The sequence below is a fragment of the Fukomys damarensis genome, unplaced genomic scaffold (genome assembly GCF_012274545.1).
Source record: "Fukomys damarensis isolate Sample0158 unplaced genomic scaffold, DMR_v1.0_HiC HiC_scaffold_23, whole genome shotgun sequence".
In the NCBI taxonomy this organism is placed as follows: Eukaryota; Metazoa; Chordata; class Mammalia; order Rodentia; family Bathyergidae; genus Fukomys; species Fukomys damarensis.
This window is the reverse complement of record NW_022900935.1, coordinates 32,266,809-32,285,150: the sequence shown is the minus strand read 5'-3', so window position 1 is coordinate 32,285,150 and position 18,342 is coordinate 32,266,809. Positions and strand designations below refer to the sequence as shown.

The 18,342-nt window shown below is 49.8% G+C and overlaps 1 protein-coding gene across 1 annotated transcript; it reads right to left on the bottom strand.

Annotated features, from left to right (window-relative positions):
- Positions 1-4,434: 4,434 nt before the first annotated feature.
- Mrpl37 (mitochondrial ribosomal protein L37) lies at positions 4,435-18,284 on the bottom strand. The gene is made up of 7 exons (XM_010610379.3): positions 17,869-18,284; positions 13,837-14,020; positions 13,625-13,740; positions 10,566-10,751; positions 8,687-8,844; positions 5,697-5,900; positions 4,435-4,651 (listed from the first exon to the last, which is right to left on the bottom strand). Exons 1-7 carry the CDS (start codon positions 18,212-18,214, stop codon positions 4,574-4,576), a joined length of 1,272 nt encoding a protein of 423 aa, XP_010608681.1. The 5' UTR covers positions 18,215-18,284; the 3' UTR covers positions 4,435-4,573.
- Positions 18,285-18,342: the final 58 nt, after the last annotated feature.

The following is an 18,342-nucleotide window of genomic DNA, read 5'->3' as shown; positions in this document are numbered from 1 at the left end:
CCTCGCATGTACTATCTTTGGTGAGTTTAAAAAAAAAAAAAAAAAAAAAAAAAAAAAAAGGAAAAGGAAAAAAGGCAAAAAAAAAGAGAAGAAACCACAAGCCCTGCTGTCTGTCCCCAAGCCCTGCCACCAGGAAAGCTAGTCTAGGTGTGAGATGTCACACTGTCTTTGTAGCCATCTAAAAATAATAATTATGAACTGGACAGTTACAATCTGGTTTCTTTGAAAAAACTTTTTTGGGCAAAGAAACAAAAGGAAGCTACCCTTCTCCTCTTGGGGATTTTAGTTTGTGGGACAGGCAAGGGTGGACAGGAACCTGCTTTGTTTTGGCTTGGCTGGTGAAGACAGCACACCTGGACCCCTGGACCCAGCCCCTCATTTGGCCAGCCGGGACCAGGCCCCCGACCCCTCCAGGACTCCTGCGCGGCTGCCGCCACTGTGACCGGCGCATGCACTGTGTCCCCAGGACTCTCCCTCTTCCTGGACCTCCCTCCTGGCCACCCACATCTGCAGGCCCTCAGCTCCACCCTGTCTTCCCAGCGAGAATCCTGCCGGCAGGGTGGTGGCCCGGAGCCGAGTAGTAGAGGCCACCACTGACAGGATGGCTATGACCTGGGACGTGGAACCCGGACCTCTGCATTCTAGGCCTGTGATCTTGCATCTTCGCTGTGTGCATGGGCAGGGTGGGCTAGAATTTGGGTTTGTTTTTTTTGTTTTGTTTTGTTTTTCTTTTTTTTTTTCCCCCCCCCCCTTTTATTCGTCCTTTTTCAAGGATAGGCTGTTGACCAGAATTGCTCTGTAAATGCGTGGAACTGGATGGGAGACTTTGGCATAGCTGTGGGGGGTGGGGGGGAGCTCAAAAAAACCAAACAGATGTGATGTTTCCGGTCCTGTTTTTATTTTCAAAAACCGATGAACCCGACAGTGGAGCCTGTCCCCTCCTAGGAGGGGTGACTCATGACACCTCACCCCCACGGAAACCTTTGTGTCTTGCCCTGGAAGACACCGAATTCTTTGTACATTTACACTCCCCTCCCCTCTTCCCTCCCCTCCTCTGTAGCTGGTCTTTGTTTTATTACCGCCCCTTTCTGATCCATGTATATCATATTATGTGAGATACCATCTGCCTGAAAAAAGACCTTGTGCCGATTATTGGGAACATTGTAGCTGTTTCTGTGTTTTTTCTTACCTTGTAGTCTGGTTCTGAATTATGAGAGGAAAAAAAAAAGTAATTATGATACATTGTAGTTTGTGTACGATATATGTTGATAACGTTTTATTAAAGGGACATCTTTTTTCCGCAGCCCTTCCTGACATGCTTGGGGAACGTGGGTTGGAGTTTATTATACTGGTCACAGAATGCAAGGTGACTCTTTGGACATCAAGTGTTTGTTCCTGGCATGAACAAGATTCTGCTTTTTGTTTCCAGCTTCTGTCTTCCCTGAGCAAGCTTGGTTTGCATTTTTATGGAGACTCACAGGCCTTTGGGGAAGGTGTGCTGGGAGAGGGGACATGGGTCTCACTTCAAATAGTCAGGGGTCTGCTAAGAACCAGCTTCCATTTCTCAAGTCTTGTAAAGTTTACCGTTGTGTCTCCTGCTCCCCATGCTAGGGCCTGAACCCAGGGCCTTGGTGTTGAGCTACGTTCCCATACCATCCCCTTAATTTTTTAAGACAGCATCTAGAGTTGTTCAGACAGGGCTTGAACTTGAAATCTCCCTACCTCAGCCTCCCAGAATGCAGAGATTACAGATATGCGCCCGTGCCCAGCTCTGTTTCTGGAAGTAGGGAAAGGTGCCCATGCCATGTTTTCTGTGGGAGCTAAGGGGGTCAGGATGGCCCTGTGGTGCTGACTACCCTACCTTCTCCCTCAGGCAGCAGCACTGTTTCACAAAGACCGCTGGCCTGGGGGACCTGGTTATGGGGTTGTTGGGAGGGACTTCGGATACTGGCACTGAGAGGCAGAGTTTTTCTTTACTATCACGGCAGTGGAGAGCCCTTGACAATTTTCAGAGCAGACTAACCTGAATTTTAGAGAACTTATTAGGTGGAGCCATTCGCGGCTGTCATACAGGCAAGATACACTGAGGGCTGGGGCAAGGCAGCCAGGGCCAGAGGAACACTTCACAATGTTTAGAAAGTGGCACGGAAGCTCTGGCGACCTCATTCTGGGCCTGAGGGAGTAGAAGGCAGTACCCTGCAAGGTGTGGACTTGGTCCACGTTCCCCGGGCTGCAGAGTGCCCGGCCCAGATCTTTGCCACTCACTACTTGCTGGGTGGTCTTGGCAGGTTAGTTTTTGCCTCTGCCTCTTGAAATGGGAAAGCATATCATGGCTTACCTGCCTCATGGAATTGGGAATGGCAGACACTGAAAGCAGGGATTTGTGGGTGGTGCTCATTTGCTACGTGTGGGTGGGACAGGATCTGAAAGACTCCATCGGGTAATGGCCTCACCTGAGGGGGTTTCCTCACGCTCTTCATGGTAGACACCTTTGAGCTATTGGGCTATAGGGGAGATCTGTATGGTCCTGCTGCACACACTTAGGAACTGGGGAGGGTGGGACCTGGATTCACACCCTGTGCCCTGTGTCCTTGCAGCAAGAGTTGGGCCCACAGGAGCTGGGCCATGGGGTGCTGGTAGAGAATGAGGGGCCCCCTAGAAGCAGCCCCACCTGCCAGGTCCTCCACTGGCCCCCAGGTCCCTTCACACAGCCCCGGTGAGGGCTGTTCAGGGTTGGCAAGACGGGTTTCCCCAGGTGTCCTCATGCCCAGCCGGGCCTGAGATGCAGGGCAGCCTGGGCTCTGCACTGAGTCTGCAAGAGCACCTTGGAGGAGGGAGTCCTACTCCGCCTTCCTCAGGGGCTTCAGCTACAAGGATGGAGTGGTAGAGCCGGCTCATAGCTCCTGCGGCAACACCCAGCAAAGCCGCTGCTTCTCTGTTAGTCCTCCCTGTTCACAAGGGCCCCAGCTCCAGGGTGGTGGCCAGCCTGGGCCCCAACAGGAAGGGCCCCTCCTGCCGGGAAAGGAGAGGCCAAGGCAGATGGGCTACCACTGAGGCTGTGGCCACTCAGCCTGCCTCTCTGGGTGACCTTGAGAAACCCCACACCAGCCTCCATGGTGACTTTGAGGGCATTGCTCCAAGATTCCAGACTGTAGAAGGCAGGGCCCAGGGTGTCTTGGGGCAGAGGCTTGGTCTTAGATACAGGGACTGGGTAGGGAGAAGGAGCTGAACAGTGCAGATGCAGCTGGCTCAACCCCTTTCAGCTCCTCCCTGGAGCAGCATCGTACAGCTCTTACTGCAAGGGGCTAGAGGCAGCTGGCCCTGCTCTGCCAGGCCTGGGCTGACTGGACCCATACAATGGGGTTCACAACGGGCTGGGAAATGAACCATGTGGGGGCTGGGGTGCTGAAAAGTAAAGATCTATTTTCTATCACGGGCCTTTCCTGCCCCAACTATGCACAACCCTGGGGTTCTACCCACCAGGGGCTTTGCCCTCGCCAAGCCCCACATGCTTGCCCTGTGGAACCCAGCTCAAAAGCCTCGTAGGCTGGGGCACCTCCCTGAGTTCTCAGTGAAGTGTCTGCCTCCTCTAAGGCAGGGGCTGTGTCTGAGCTGCCTTTGTCCCCAGAATCACGAAGCCCAGGGCCTGGCTCTTGTAGGTGCTCCGAGCGGGCCCTCAGAGTAATGAGTAGTCACCCTGAGACATGTTCAAGTACAACCCTCACTGTGGGCCAGCATGCTCCCGGGGAGGGACCATAGCTCCTCGTTCTGTCTGGATCCCAGTGCACACAGAAGCAGGTACAGTTATTTCTAAAATGGCCAAGAGCAGCTGCTCTGCCCCTCGAGGTCTGCAGCGGCCCTGACCTGTTCTCAGGCACCAAGGTGGCCTAGCTGGGAGGAGACCCATGGGTGACCCAGGCGGAATGCCCAGAGCATGGAGGAACTGGCTGTGCTAGAAGTGCCTCCGAACAGAATCACTTGGACCTCACACCTACCAGGCCGTGAGACTTTTCTGACTTGAGATGGCACATGCGCCGTCACCATGAAGCTGTGTGAAGATAAACAATGCCAAGGTGCCCGGCACGGCCACACAGCATCTGGCCAGGACCCGACGATGCTGGAACAAATGGGTAGTGTTCAGCTCATCAATCAGGAAAAGAGTGAGATGTACCCTGGATATTTTGCTCAGATCCCCACAGGCACCGTGGGACAATGCACAATGCATGCAATCCCATAAGAGTTCCACATCGTGAGGTGGACACAGTCTTAAAAACATGGGAGGACAATCAGCCCTAGTTTCAGGTGAAGAAACTGAAACTCAGACTGAGCTCACCCAGGTCATGATGTGGGTTAGGGCAGGCCCGACGGTAGGCTGAGGCAGGACAGATGCCACAGCCTGCAGCCGTGTGGGGGCAATGTGGCACCATACCTTACATCAACACAGACTCCAGTGCAGCCAAGGGATCTTTATTGCAAGGGAAAGCACCAGGCCAAGAGGGTGCAGAAGCCCTAGGTACTGCCTAGGACGCAGGCTCCTCAGAGGGAGAAGCGTCAGGGCTCAGAATGTCCTCACTCATGCAGCGCCATGCAGATACAGGGCTAAGAACTTCCTGAAGGTCTCTGGCTGGAAATCTACCGGCCCAACTGGCTCCTGGAAAGAACGAAGCTCATTAGGACCCCATATTAGGTGTAATGGTAACAATTAAATCAGTTGGTGGTGTGTCAATCTGCAGTGCCTGGATAATCACTTCCTTCTCATACACTGCCTCTCGACCACTGAGAAGGGTCCTGAGCAGCTGGCACCGAGGAGACCCTGAGGGACGGCAGCCAGGAGGCCAGGAAGCACTCCTGCAGCCACCTGCTGGCACAGCCCCAGCTCCCTAAGTCCCCTCACTTCACCTGCAGGACAAGTGGTCTGCCGCCTGTTCAGTCCCAGTGACAAGGACACCACGCTCACTCCATGCTCACTCCCATACAGGGCGCTGGGTGCCCTGTGTGGGGGACCCAGCACCATGTAAATTTGCTTCCTCAAAGAACCATCAGGTACTCAGACAGAACTAAAGATGACAGACTCTGCTGCAGAGCAGAAAGAGCAGCTAAAGAAGCAGGGAAATGACCAGTTCACAGACTTGCACACAGTGAAGGGTAGGAATGGGCCAGAAAGAAAAAGGACAGGAAAGACTTGAGAGAGAGCAACACATGCAACTGCGGAGGGGCACAGATGAAGGAAGGCAGGCAAAGGACCAGGCTGAACCTCAGACTCAGGGCAGTGGGGGGGATAGCAGGAGCCGAGGCTACTAGGGGAAGCGGGACCCAGCCGACCAAACCAACAGGCCTGGTGCTGAGTTCCAGTTCTGAAAAAGAGGCTGAGAGGTGAGGACCTGAAAACAGGAAGGGGAGGAGACTAAGAAGAGAGACAGATGGGACTGGTGTGCCCATATAGGGCAGTGACAGGGTCTGGACAGAGAAGCCATCCTGGCATGCTGGGGGACTGGTCACAGAAGTGACGAGGACCATGTTCAGAGGCTCTGCAACTCTGCTCCGGCCCTCTGTGGACACCACTCAGCCCTGCCCAGCAGCACACCTCGTACCACCCCACGGCCTTGGAGGAGCAGCACAGTCTTTGACACAGCTTAGACATCTGCTGAGCACGGCAGCCCAAGCTGCGCCCTCCTCCCAGATCCGACCACACTCACCACCACCACCTTCTTTTTGATCACCGGCAGACACCAGAAGTGTCGATAGAGGAGCTGGTCCGAGTCCACCCAGACCAAGTTCTTGACGCCCTCGTTCGAGTCCAGATCCATGGTGTTCAACTGCAGCACTAGGAAATGGAAGACGCGTCCATCTGTGCCCACGCTCTGCACAACAACTGGCTGCTCCAAGACCTTGTTTGCATTCTGAGAGGAAAGGGGACAAGTGAAAACTCAGAAACTACGAAATACGAGGAGCAGCACAGACCAGGCTGTTTCTCGCTCTGCCCAGCACCCTCTTGCTCCCATTTCACGGCTTCACCTTGGAACATGAGGAGCTGTGAGCCCTGTCTAGTGCCAGGCCCTCCCTCACCTGCTAGCTCTGTCTGGCCTCCCTTGCATCACAGCCTCAGGAAGTCAGAGGCTTCAATTTGAGTGCAGTAAACTAAGAGTTCCCACCACTGCAAGGCAGCTCCTAGGCAAGCCGCAGAATTCAGGCAGGACTTGGAGGTTAAGGACAATCTTGCAAGCTCAAGGAATAACCTCACAGTGAAAAGAGACATCAACTATCAAATGTCAACCTGGAGGATCAATGAGTAATGCCACTCAGTTCTCATTCCACTTGACAGATGAGGAAACATTCGCTGAGGTAAAATGACTTGTCAGAAGTCACAAAGATGGGTGTCAGCGAGACCCAAAGTAGCTCAGGTACCTTGCCCCAAGTGTCTGGCATCCTGGACTGCCTACTCTTGCCACCAGTCACTTCAGCTTCATGCTCTCACTGCAACTCAGAGCGGGCCATGTTCCTGCAGTGTCCACTGAAGCCACATGGCCCAGGGCTTCACCAGCCAACTCTTCTAGTTAGTGCTACCCGGTTATCACACTGAAACCACGTACTGAAGACATCCTAGGCACAAAGTATCTTGCCAGGTTTTCCACTCTCACGAATCTAGAGGCATATTCCCACTTAACACATAAGGAAACGGAGGTCCAGAGAGGTGGTATAAGTTGCTCAAGGTCACACATGAGGTGTGAGTCAGGATCAAACCTAGGCTGTTAAGTTACGTCACCTAAAACCCTACTGTTCTGGCTGCCCCTTGGTGTCCTGATGTATCTGACAGTGGTGTCCGTTTGGATGATAAATCACATGGTCAACCTGCAGAGACTTTGTGCCAATCTAGTTAGGTGAATGCTATTTTTTGGACAGAGATGAAAGGGCAGGCGCCACAAAGCAGGGCATCCCTGATTCAAAACGCAGCTGCAGTTCCCCCTCCAGGGTTAATAGGACATTAGGCATAGCTAACGGCAGACCTCAGTGTGGGTCACACCAGGGTTGCTGGCCTTAGAAATACCTGTTCTTAGCTGCATGAAAGATAAATAAAAAGAAAAGTACCTGTAAGTGTTAGCCGAGAATTCTGTATTGACTCTTATCTCCCTCTACAGATCAATAAAACTGCAGGTAGTACATAAATTTCTCAGCAATTTTACCTTTTACATGGAGGCTCTTCCCATAATTGCTCAACTCCACATCCCCAGGAACAAATTGTACCTAGAGGGGGTGGAGGAGGCCTTCTCTCCTACCCAACCGGGTGACAATTAGTGGCTGCATTGCTGCCCAGGCTCTATTGGCAATGCTGGCACAAAAGCTACGAAGAGCCACTGGGCCTCAGTGTGACTGCCTCCTTGCACTGCCCAAGCCGGGAGGCAGTGTACCCTTTAAAGGCAGAGGGAGCACGGATCCGACCCTTGCTTCCCCACTCAGTAGCTGTGTGATCTCAGGCAAGATTCTAACCTTCAGCAGCCTTCAGAAAGTATAAGTTAGAGAACAGGATTAAAGCTAGCCTTCTGAGGGTGAGAAAGACAAGGTCACACAGATGTGACAGCTGCTAGTCATGCCTGCCCTATACCAGGGACTGGAGCCAGGGCTTTGCATGGGCTAAGCAAGTACCCTTCCACTAAGCTACTCTCCTAGGCAACTTGCTAGTCTCTTATCCATGTGACCTTCAGCAAGTTACTTGGCCTCCCTGGGCCTCAGTCTCCTCATGTGCAAAGTGAAGCCTACTGCATGTGCCACATGGACCGATCCTAAGAGTAAGTCGGGCAGTGGCCCTCAAATCTTAGTGCAGGGCTTTCAAACCTGAGGTTGTGTCAGCAGGCACCTTGTTTAAATACTGACTGCTGAGCCAGAGCCCAGGACTTTTGAGGTGGCGGGCCTGGGAATATGCATTTCTAATAAGCTTCCTGATGAGGCTCCTGCAAATGCCTGGTGTGTAGCAGACACTCAATACAGGCAAAGTCCAGTCTACTCCCACCCATGTAGCTAGCTACATTTCTTCAATCCCATCTAGTACCAGACCAAGGATAGGAAACATGGCAAGAATCCCCCCACCTTTTGCGCAGTCTGAGGGTCCCTAGCAACACCTCAGACCCCTCCCCTAAGCAGGGACCTGGATTCCCAGGCCAGCCAAGGGATGGCTCCCCCTATGTGGCTCTCCCTTCTGCGGAGGCCCTTGTTCTTGGGCCAGGCTTCCCCCAGCCACTAGGCCAACCACTCAGCCTCCATTCCACATCACCTAGGTCCTTGGGCCCATTTAGAACTGAGGCTACCACCAAACAGCATCTCGGGTCCCAAGAAGCCATCTGCACCACTGCCCGAACTCATCTCCTGCCGCCAATGGAGCCATGCTCAGCTGAGACTGTAGTGCAGGGCAGTGCGCTGAGCATGGGCAACTGAGGCTGTGCCATCCTCTCCCACCACTTACTGCTGCTGAGCTCCACAGGACCCTATGGCATAATCTGGGAACAGGGGCCCAAGGACGCCTCATGGGTTGCACGTCTGGGAAAAGCAGAGGCAGGCTGCTGGTCCCACAGAGGTTAAGTCAGGGGCACCCTTCTCTCTAACATTCCTCTGTGCTTTGTGTTCTGAGTAATGTTTCTAGGGCAGGAGACCAACACAAAGCAGAGCAGCCCCACAGTCTTTCCCACACACCTACCCCATAGAGACGCCGCGCCTGAGCCAGGGCATTGCCAAAAGCAAACAGGATCATCTTGGCCCGCAGCTGTTCAGGACGAAAGCGGTGTGGCCGCAAGCTGGCTTTCTCCAGGAAGTACAGGGTGTGGGGGTAGGGGTAGGGATAGCCCTCGTGGAACCCTGCAACAGAGACCCATGGGTGACAAGCCAGCCTGCCACGGAGCCTCGGACTACCTCATGGCAGCTCAGGGCAGGCACTAGAGACTGTGGGAGGCACACACTGCCCTCCTGCTGGGGTGGGAGACCACAGCTGCGGGCCACACACTGCCCGCCACCTACTGTCACAAATACTGTTTTCACTGGCACACAGGGCTCACTTTCAGTCTCCTGGTAGCCGTGACACAGACCATGCGTGGCCTGTGAAAACTAAAATGTTTGCTTTTTGGTTCTTCCCAGAAGATGGCTGCCGACCTGCGACCGGCTCTTCTCACAACCTCGCTCTAACTTCAGACTTTTTCTTGGTCAAGCACCTGGATGACAGTGACATTAGAAAGATGGCTAACTAGAAAGCTATGGTGACTTCCAAGAGCACCAATCATGTGCAGAATTCAGAACTTTAATATTTGTAACAGGTGACTTTCCACATGTATCACCAGCCCTCAAAGCTGAGCACTTGCTCACTCAGCCATAGCCCTGACAATCCCTGATCCTCCTTTGCTGTGTGGTTATGAGTAAACCCTGCGGAGGCTGGTGCTTCTAGAATGAGTGACCAGGATCAGTGAATATGCGTGAGAGGAGGATGAGAAAGAGGCTGAAAGAGACAAAGCTTTCCTGCAGGCCTTGGTTCTCGGAGCTGCTCTGCTACTCAGCCCTCAGTTGGTGCCAGACTCTAAGCTAGGAGCCAGGAGCAGGGCCTGAGCTGAGCCTGCCACTGCCTCTAGGAGCTGAATCCAGAGGGAAGGCAGAAGGAAAACAGATCATGTCTACATCCAAGGTGACTCGGGGCACTGTGGGATAGGACCCCTGATGAGACAGCACAGCTTTCCTGAGAGGAAGTGAGGAGCTGGCAAGCTGCAGGCAACAGGGTACAAACAAACCAAAGTTTAGCACAGGGAAGAGACATGCAAAGCACAGCGGAGAGCAAGGGCATGAAGTTATGGGAGCACCTGAAATGAAGGGGGAAGCGGGGAGGGAAACGTCAAAGATGAGGCTGGGGAGACAGAGGAGGGGCTGTGAAGGCTGTCACAGGAGTGGTAAGGAGAAGCCGCCATATCCACGGGCAGTGGGAGTTGGCACAGAGGGATGTAAAGTTAAGCTGCTGTTTAGAAGGGCTGTCCTGGAACTATCAGCTAGAAGGAACTGAGAGAAAATAGCCAGGGTCACAACTGACCAGTCAGGGGGCTGTAGCTGTGAGGCAGGAGAGGGTCAGGGGAAGCTACAGCTCGTGATGAGAGGTGCATGGCAAGACATGCAGGCCTGCTGGTGCCGGCTGCTAAGCTCCTTCATGGCTGACAGTGAAGTTCTGTGGGATAGAGTTTGATACAGAGCCCAATCCAAGGACTGTAGAGGAAGGGAGAGTGTACAGGGTTCACAGGAACTATGAACAAACAAAAGGGTTTGGTCAGAAGCCCCTCAAGTCACTATTAAAACTCTGAAGTCACACAGTCAAATGCAAAGTCAGCCTTCCAGCAGACTGCTTAACCTCCATGAGCCGCCATCTCCTCACCTATAAAACGGGGGTAACAGCACCTGTTGCACAGCCTGCTGGCCACACACATCCTAGAAAATAACGTTCACAAGGTGCCTGGCACCTGCTAAGTTCTCAGGCCGTCCTTTCCCTTTGGAAAAAAACATGTCCCTCATCTCCACATGGTGTAAAACTAAAAGGCTTTGCTTTTTACCCGTATCATCCTTCACGTCGTACACATTGCATTCCTGAAGATCAATCACAGGAGAAATGGGATAGAAGGTCTCCAGAACATGATCCCGAGTGGCTTCAACTTCCTCTCTGGAGGCGATGGGGGGCAGAGGGTCCTTGGCACTCAGTCGGGTGCCACTAGTACCACGGACCTGAAGGAGAACAGACTCTAAAGAGGGGAAAAGATAATTAGTCCAACATGGCCTAAAACTCTCAGCTCAGCAGTCTGAGGCCTTCTGCCCCCTACTACTCAGGCCTGCGACAGCTTTTCTAGATGACTGGCCTAATGCCAAACACAGGACTTGGTGGCAGGATGTCAGCCCAGGGGTTCTAGGGAGGGAGGGAGGTGGGCCAGTATACTCTTCTTCCTGTATTCTCCGAAGCCTAGTAATCCCTGGGGATCTGGGATACCCTGCAGGTATACCTTCCTGAGCCCCAGCTCCATGCCAGGGACCAGACTCGAAGGAAAGCCACTCGCTGCTCTCACAGAGCTGACCAAGAGACAAATGCTACAGCAACAGGTGGGAGCCAGATTCAGATACAGCTCAGGTGAGGAAATGGGCCCTCAGGGGATTGGGGAGCATCCTGAAAGCAGCAGTGCCTTCAAACCAGGCATCTGACCAGACCCGGTGGCACATGCCTGTAATTCTAGCTACTCAGAAGGCTGAGGCAGGAGAATCTTAAATTTGAGGCCAGCCTGGACAACTTAGCAAGATCTTATCTCAAAATAAAAATAGAAAGGGCTGAGGATATAGTCCAGTTCTCTTCAGGTACAATCCCCAGAACTGAAGAGAAAAGAAAAGAAAACAGCAAGGTTTCTCACTTAGACACTATCCACACTTTGGCCCAGATAATCCTGTGGTGAGGGGAGCTATCCGGTACATTGTAAAGTAGCACCAGCAGCCTGGCTTTACCCCATAGTCCTGCCATCCCATCCTTACCTGTCCCATCCAAGGCATGACAATCAAATATATCTGCCACATGTCCCCTAAAAGACCAAACTGTGCTGGCTGAACTGTTCTGCCACCATGAGGTGGGCATCTGCCAGGCAAGGCAAGGGGAAGGAAAGCATTCAGTGAAGGGGGAGAAACATAGGCAGCACCGGCGGAAAAGCATCTGTATGACCAGAGCAGGACAGGGGAGGGAAGGAGGGGCAGAGAGAAGCGCTGAGAACAGAGGGACCACGAGACCCAGCAAAGGGCCCAGTGTCCTCACAACCGGGAGTGAGAAATGCTGGACTGAGACCCTTGTGCAGGTCAGATGCACATACCTGTTACCCAGAGATGCAGGTGGCCCACAGAGACAAACTCATGCCTGACTAAACACCATATGTGGGTGTCCGAGTGTCCCAACAGATTGCCAGCAGACAAAATGTTCCTGCTAGCATGGCCTGCAGGGTTCCGTGGGGACACATATTCCTCTGCAGAAATAAGCCAGCTCACAGTGTGGGCAGAATGGACCAATGCCGGTTTTCTTTTCCTTTTTGAGATAGGGTTTCACTATGTAGTTCAGGCTGGACTTGAACCCCCAACATAGCCCAGGCTGTCCTCAAACTCATGATGATCCCCATCTCAACCTCCGGAGTGCTGGCATGACAGGTATGCATCACCATGCCTAGCTAAGGCTGGCTTTATAAGCCTAAAAATTGGTTTGGTCAATAGCACTGCCATTTAATTAGTACACAGCTGCCCTTAAAGAATGGGTAACATCTGTGAATTGATAATCCCTAATCTGCTTGTTAAAATACATCATAATCGCACCTCAAGATTAGCTTCCTAAAGCATTTCCTGCTTCTTCACATAAAATCTGAAAGGAACATGCATGTGCCCAGACCTCTCCTAACCTTGGGTTTTATATTCTCCCCACAGACCACTCTAGTGTGGTTACTGATGCAATTCCCTCCACATCCCTTCTCCAGTGACAGCTCCAAATGGGGCAGTTTAATTAGAGGAGATACTTGATGATGGGCCAAAAAGGACTCCTCCATTAATGAGGTGCACTAATTTCCTTAGTGGTGCCATTACCTCTGCAAAGCTGACTCCTTGCCAGGAAGTCCATATGCAAAGGGGTGAGCTGGAGAAATCTCACCAAACAGACGCCTTGAAGTCCCAAATCACTCTATAGCCCACTCTGTATCCTCTGACATCCCTCTGAGACATCAGAGAGCTGGTGTCGATTCTCTGACCCTTTGGTCAGTTCCCACTGTGTGCAGTGACCTGTGAGACACTGTGGCAAAAGGAGTAAGATATGGGCCCTGTTGCTGGGAGTCCACAAAGCTTAGGGAGGCAGACAGAAAAGCACTGGGTAATTGCAGTACAGTATGGGAAGTGCTATGATGGTACAAGGAGCACCTGGGGGAGCACAAAGCCAAGCTGGACTCACAAGGGAAGGGGCTCAAGCTGAGTCTTGCAGCCAAGTACAATTTGGTCACAGGAAGTAAATGAAAAGAGCATTTGAGACAGAAAAGTTGCCAGGCCTAACTTAGGTTTGAGGAAGGGAGACAGGGCATCGAAGGAGGAGATAAGACGAGAAAGACTAAATGAGGGCCAAATCACAGACAGCCTTGTACACTGTGATAAATGGCTTAAGCTGCTGGGACATTGTGAAGGATCTGACATTAGGGAGACACATACAAAGAACTGCACTGTAGAAATGCCACTTCAGTAGCTATGTTGAGCATGGGTTTGGAAGAGTGAAGTTTGAAGGGGGCGAGAAGGCTGTTGCATAGAATATAAATATGGAGAGGGCAGATAACTCAGTATGCTTTATTATTTCCTTATCTTCAGCATTTAGGCACTCTCAAGCCCAGTGTGGCACATGATTGGCCGTTACTGGTGGAATTAACAATCTTAGAAAGTGATTAAAAATTAAAAGATACGGCTATAACTAATAATACTGATGATGCATCTGGCCCGAAAAAACCAGGCCATGAAAGAGTAAGGATAGGTAATTGAGTGGCTAGAGGTGGAGGTATACGGCAGTGAAGCTGAGTAGAAAGATAACAAAACAGACCAAGACTTTCTGCTGTTCAAAATGACCAACCTCGACTCCATGTGGTAGATAACGAGTAGTTTTTGGCACAAATCCGCCTGGTCAGAGCAGGGTGCTTGAGAATCTGGGATTTACACAGCTGTATCAGGCTGTCCACAATGACTGGGCTTGGAGGGGAAAAAAAAAGACATTTGGGAACTTATGCAATAGGCTGACTTCAAGTCCCATCAGTTAGAAGTCATATTTCCTTAGCGGAAACTTACCAGTAGACCTCCCTTTTGGGGATGTCCTCCGTGGAGTGCCAGAGACGGGCATGAGAAATAACGTTTAGAACACGCTCGTCTTGGTTCTCTATGTGGTTCTGAGGGTTGTCAACAAGGCTGAGAACTTTCTCAGGAAGGCCTTCTATTAACTTGGTCTTGGTAAGCCAGAGAGCCTGCTTCACTCCTGCAGGGTAATCAGCATAAAACGACAAAAATAGAAGCTGATTCAGAAAGAGATGCTGACGTTGGCCAGGAGGCATCACAGAGAAGCAGCTGCCTCAAGAGAGGCCTAGATTTGCTCTGTTCTGAGACACCTGTGTGGACAGAATCAGAAGAGCTGAAAGCCGGGGGAATCAGATTGCAACTCAACTTCAGAAGCGACCATCTACTTCAAGATGGTGAATAGTTAGTGGACTGAAGTATTAAGCACTTGCCAGATGAGAAATTCAAACAGGAGCTGAGACAGCAGAGGTCACATGGCTGAATCCTTGCAGGGACTACATTGAACAGACGTCAAACAGTGACAGGTGTCACTTGAGAGTCCTATTAAAAAAAAAAAAAAGATTCCTCCTATGAGGCCAGGCATGGTGACACATGCCTGTAATCCCAGTACTTGGTAGGCTGAAGCAGGTAGAACATCAGAAGTGTAAGGCCAGTATGGACTACACAGTGAGACCCTGTCTCAAAAACAAAAACAAAGATTCCTTCTATAAACCCACACTGCAGTGAATCCACTTACACAAATAATTTTTTACATCTCATTTAAATTAATCCTGATATTCATAATTGCTGTGTCATATGCTAGGCACATGTTCAACTTTGTGAGAAACTACCAAACTGCTTTCTAGGTGGCTGTAATTTTATAATGCCCTGGCAATGTATGGAGGTCTAGGTGTTTTGCATCCTTGTCAGTCGTTAGTACTGTCAGTCTCTGTAACTCTACCATTGTAGTAGGCACATGGTATGACTTAATTTTGCATTTCTCAGATGACTAACGATGTTGACCGTTTTTTTCATGTGCTTGTCACCTATTTTTAATGAAGCTTTGTTTTTAATCCTAAAATTATAAAGTCTTAAAGATAAAAAAATCCTGATAGCCTATATATGTATATATGTATGTGTGTGTGTGTGTGTGTATGTGTGTGTGTGTGTGTGTGTGTGTGTGTGTTTTTTTTTTTTTTTTTTTTTTTTTTTTAGTAGCGGGGTTGTGTGTGTGTGTGTGTATTTTTTTTTTTTCTTTTTTCTTTTTTAGTACCAGGGATCAAATTCAGGGCCTTGTGCTTGCGAGGCAGCTGGTGGCACCACTGAGCTCAATCCCCAGCCCTATAATGAACTATTTTATAAACAGATTTTTGTATAAAGCTGCACATGTAACATGCTGCTGTATTTGTCAAAAGAATCATACTCAGGATGCTTTCTGAGACCTGAACTTGTCACTGGCCCTGGTACAAATAAGTCAGGTTTTACCCCTGCATGGTGGCATATGCAAGTTCCAGCTTAGCCTGGGCGACACAGTGAGTTCAGGACCAGCCTAAATTATATAGCAGTCCCTGCCTCAAAAAAAAAGTTGAACTGAAAATGTTTTTCTCTTTATCAGGGAGTCAATAAACATTTTCTTACAGGGCCAGACAGTAAGTACTTCCAGCTTTGGGACAATATACTAGTCTCTAGTATAATTACTCAGCCTCACCATGGTAGCACAAAAGCAGCCACAAGCAATAATTTACATGTGCGCATGGTTGCACCCAATAAAACTTTATTTACAAAAATAGAGAGATGGCCCAGCTAGATGATCCCAGCTCTGTATTACTTGTTGCTTGGCAAGTACTCTATCACTGAGCTAAATCTCCAATCTTTACCCATTTCTAATTTAATCTGCATGTACTATGAAATGTTTTTAAGTCCCCCAAAATACCTTTCAGGAAAAGGTTCTATATAAACTAAACTAGATTCAATTGTAAACTTGAGAGCCTAGCTACTTTCAGTGGCATGGAATGTGATGCCCCAAAAAATATCCCCAAATCTGGATTCTCTAAGGGAAAAAGAAGCACAGCTCTAGAAACTAAGTTCTGAGTCAAGTAAACATGCCAGTCTTTGGGCCAGGGATTTAGCTCAGTGATTCCACCACCTGCCTTGCAAATTCAAAGTCCTGAGTTCGATACCCAGTTCCAAAAAAAAAAAAAAAAAAATGCCAGTCTTCTACTGTCAAATGAAAATAAGCAATATATCCTTTCTCATCAGTGATTATGCCTGCAGGATGAGAGAGGGTGGCTGCTTTGGTTGGCAGACTACCCATCCCAGCTGGAAAAACACTACTCTGACTCTGGGAGACATCTTCACTCAAAAAGCTATGTCTGGGAATAAAGGGAGCCTTTGTAGGAAATAGCTCAGGCAAGTTATCTTACGGTAATGAACGAACAAGCAAGGAGGGCAGTGAGACTGTTCACTTTAAGGCTCATAGGACATCACAATACAAATGAAAAACAAATGTTTAGAAATGTTTACATTTGGTGGTGCAGCAGAAAGAATCTTGGACTGGGAGTCACGTAAACTGTTTTAGTCTTGACACCACCAATTTTTCTTAAACTTGAAAATAAAGAAAACATTTAAGATTTTATGATTCACTGGTACAATACATATTATGTAATAATCAGAGTTGCCATTTACTGAATGTCACCAACTACCCTATGCCAGCAGCATTATCTATAATTTGATAGGATTTTATGAAATGGAGAAAACTCAGACTAAGGAATTTTTGCTTCCCATCACATACCTTCAATGTGACAGAGCTAGAGAGATAACCTGAGTGTTTACCCTAGTGTCCATAATCTCCATTATCCCACTGACTTCTCTAGCTCTATACCTTGCAGTTTCATTATTAAACCTCTCTGTGAGTGGTGAAAGTGTAGGAGATAGCGTCCATTTTCAGCCTAATGATTGTTAATTTTAACTTCTAAATACTGCTACCATATTCACTCAGTATTCTGTTACAGGGGTCACTCAAGGACGCCAAGTCTTGCAAATTCCTTCACAGCATCCTGTGAGGATGCTGAAAGTGTTTAACAACTGAAAAACCAGTTTGCAGGAACAGGACTGCGCAGGACTGCTTAAGAGGCCAACTGACTACAGTTTTTTCAATTTTAAGATTTATTCTCTTATTCCCTAAATCCTGCCAGGTCTCTGTTTCCTAATTGCCTCTTGAAAAATACAACTTCCACTTACCTCAACCATTCTGTTTTCAGGACATATCCCATCCCCATCCTGATTAGGTGAGAAGATCAAGGGATGGGGAAAGGAATCTTCAATAAACACCCCATCCCCGTCCCCATCTCTCAGACTTTGGAAAATAATTTGATAGTGCTCAAGAAAGACAGACTGGTTTTAGCTTATTCATTTCAATCTGTTCTTAGTGAAAGTGATAGAGGAACAGAAGTAAGTAAAAGGAAAGGCCCAGAACCTATCTTTGAAAAGACCTCAGCTCTGAACTTTGACAAAGGACAATAATCTAGGAAACCAAAGTTGTAGATCTGCTTCAATATTAACCTCGTGCACCTGTAAGAAAATCACTTTCTTTATCTTACAATTAACAACCCTGTGAAATGAGGTAATAGCACTGGAGAGTAAACACTCTTTCTGCTGTCTTCTTTCATTATCATTTCCTTCTATTAAATGTACAATCTCCAGGATGAGGACTTTGTCTAGTTAACATTCACTTCACAGGAACTGCAGGCTCAGGAAAGTCAGAACTTGTCCAAAGTAATCCTGAAAGTTACAACTGGGCCTATGCCTAGAAACTAGGTCTTTTCGAAAAACTTTGAAACTCCAGCTTTTTCTTACCTCCTTACATGAGAGCACAGCTCTGTACACCCCACCTAGTCCTCATAACTCTCAGAAGACGGCTATCACTATTACCGATTTCGCCAAGAATCCAAGACCCACGGAGCTTCATTATTTTGCCCAAAGACACGGAGGGTCGGAGTCAGTGCTGGGCAGAGAAACAAGGTCCCACCCGAATGTCCTGGGAGGTCTCACCCTCGAGGAGACGGCACTGCTGGTGGAAGATATAGCAAGGCTGTTCCTTGTACAGAGGCTGCTCGTGGATCGGGAGAGAGCGGTGGAACCGTGGGTCCTCCCAACCGCGGTCCCAGGGCGGAAAGACCGGCCGCGCCAGCCCAGGCATGAAGTGCATCTTCCCAGCATAGGTGATGGGCTCCAGTCCGGGGATCTCATATACCCTGTCCAGGGGGGGAGGCTCACGCTTTCTCGTAGAGCGCACGCCCCATTCGTACGCCCCGCGTCTCGGGATCCTGCAGCCCCCAGGGCCGAACCGCCCATAGCCAACTAATGCCCGCTTTGCGGGCCCAGTCGCCAGCGCCATCCCAATCAGGTTTCCTCAAGACCGCTACCTGGACGCCGCCATCTTTCCCTTCCACCCGCAGGGCCTGACGGGAACGAAAGGGGCTGGGAGCCGAGGCTAATCTGGTAAGTGGCAGTCACTTCAACCAA

Coding starts and splice junctions, on each gene's coding strand:
- Mrpl37 (XM_010610379.3), bottom strand. CDS start 18,214: ATGGCGCTGGCGACTGGGCCCGCAAAGCGGGCATTAGTTGGCTATGGG. Junction 13,741..13,836: donor CCCAAAAGGGAGGTCTACTG/GTAAGTTTCCGC, acceptor TTCCCCTCCAAG/CCCAGTCATTGTGGACAGCC. Junction 4,652..5,696: donor TCAAAAAGAAGGTGGTGGTG/GTGAGTGTGGTC, acceptor CGTTCTTTCCAG/GAGCCAGTTGGGCCGGTAGA.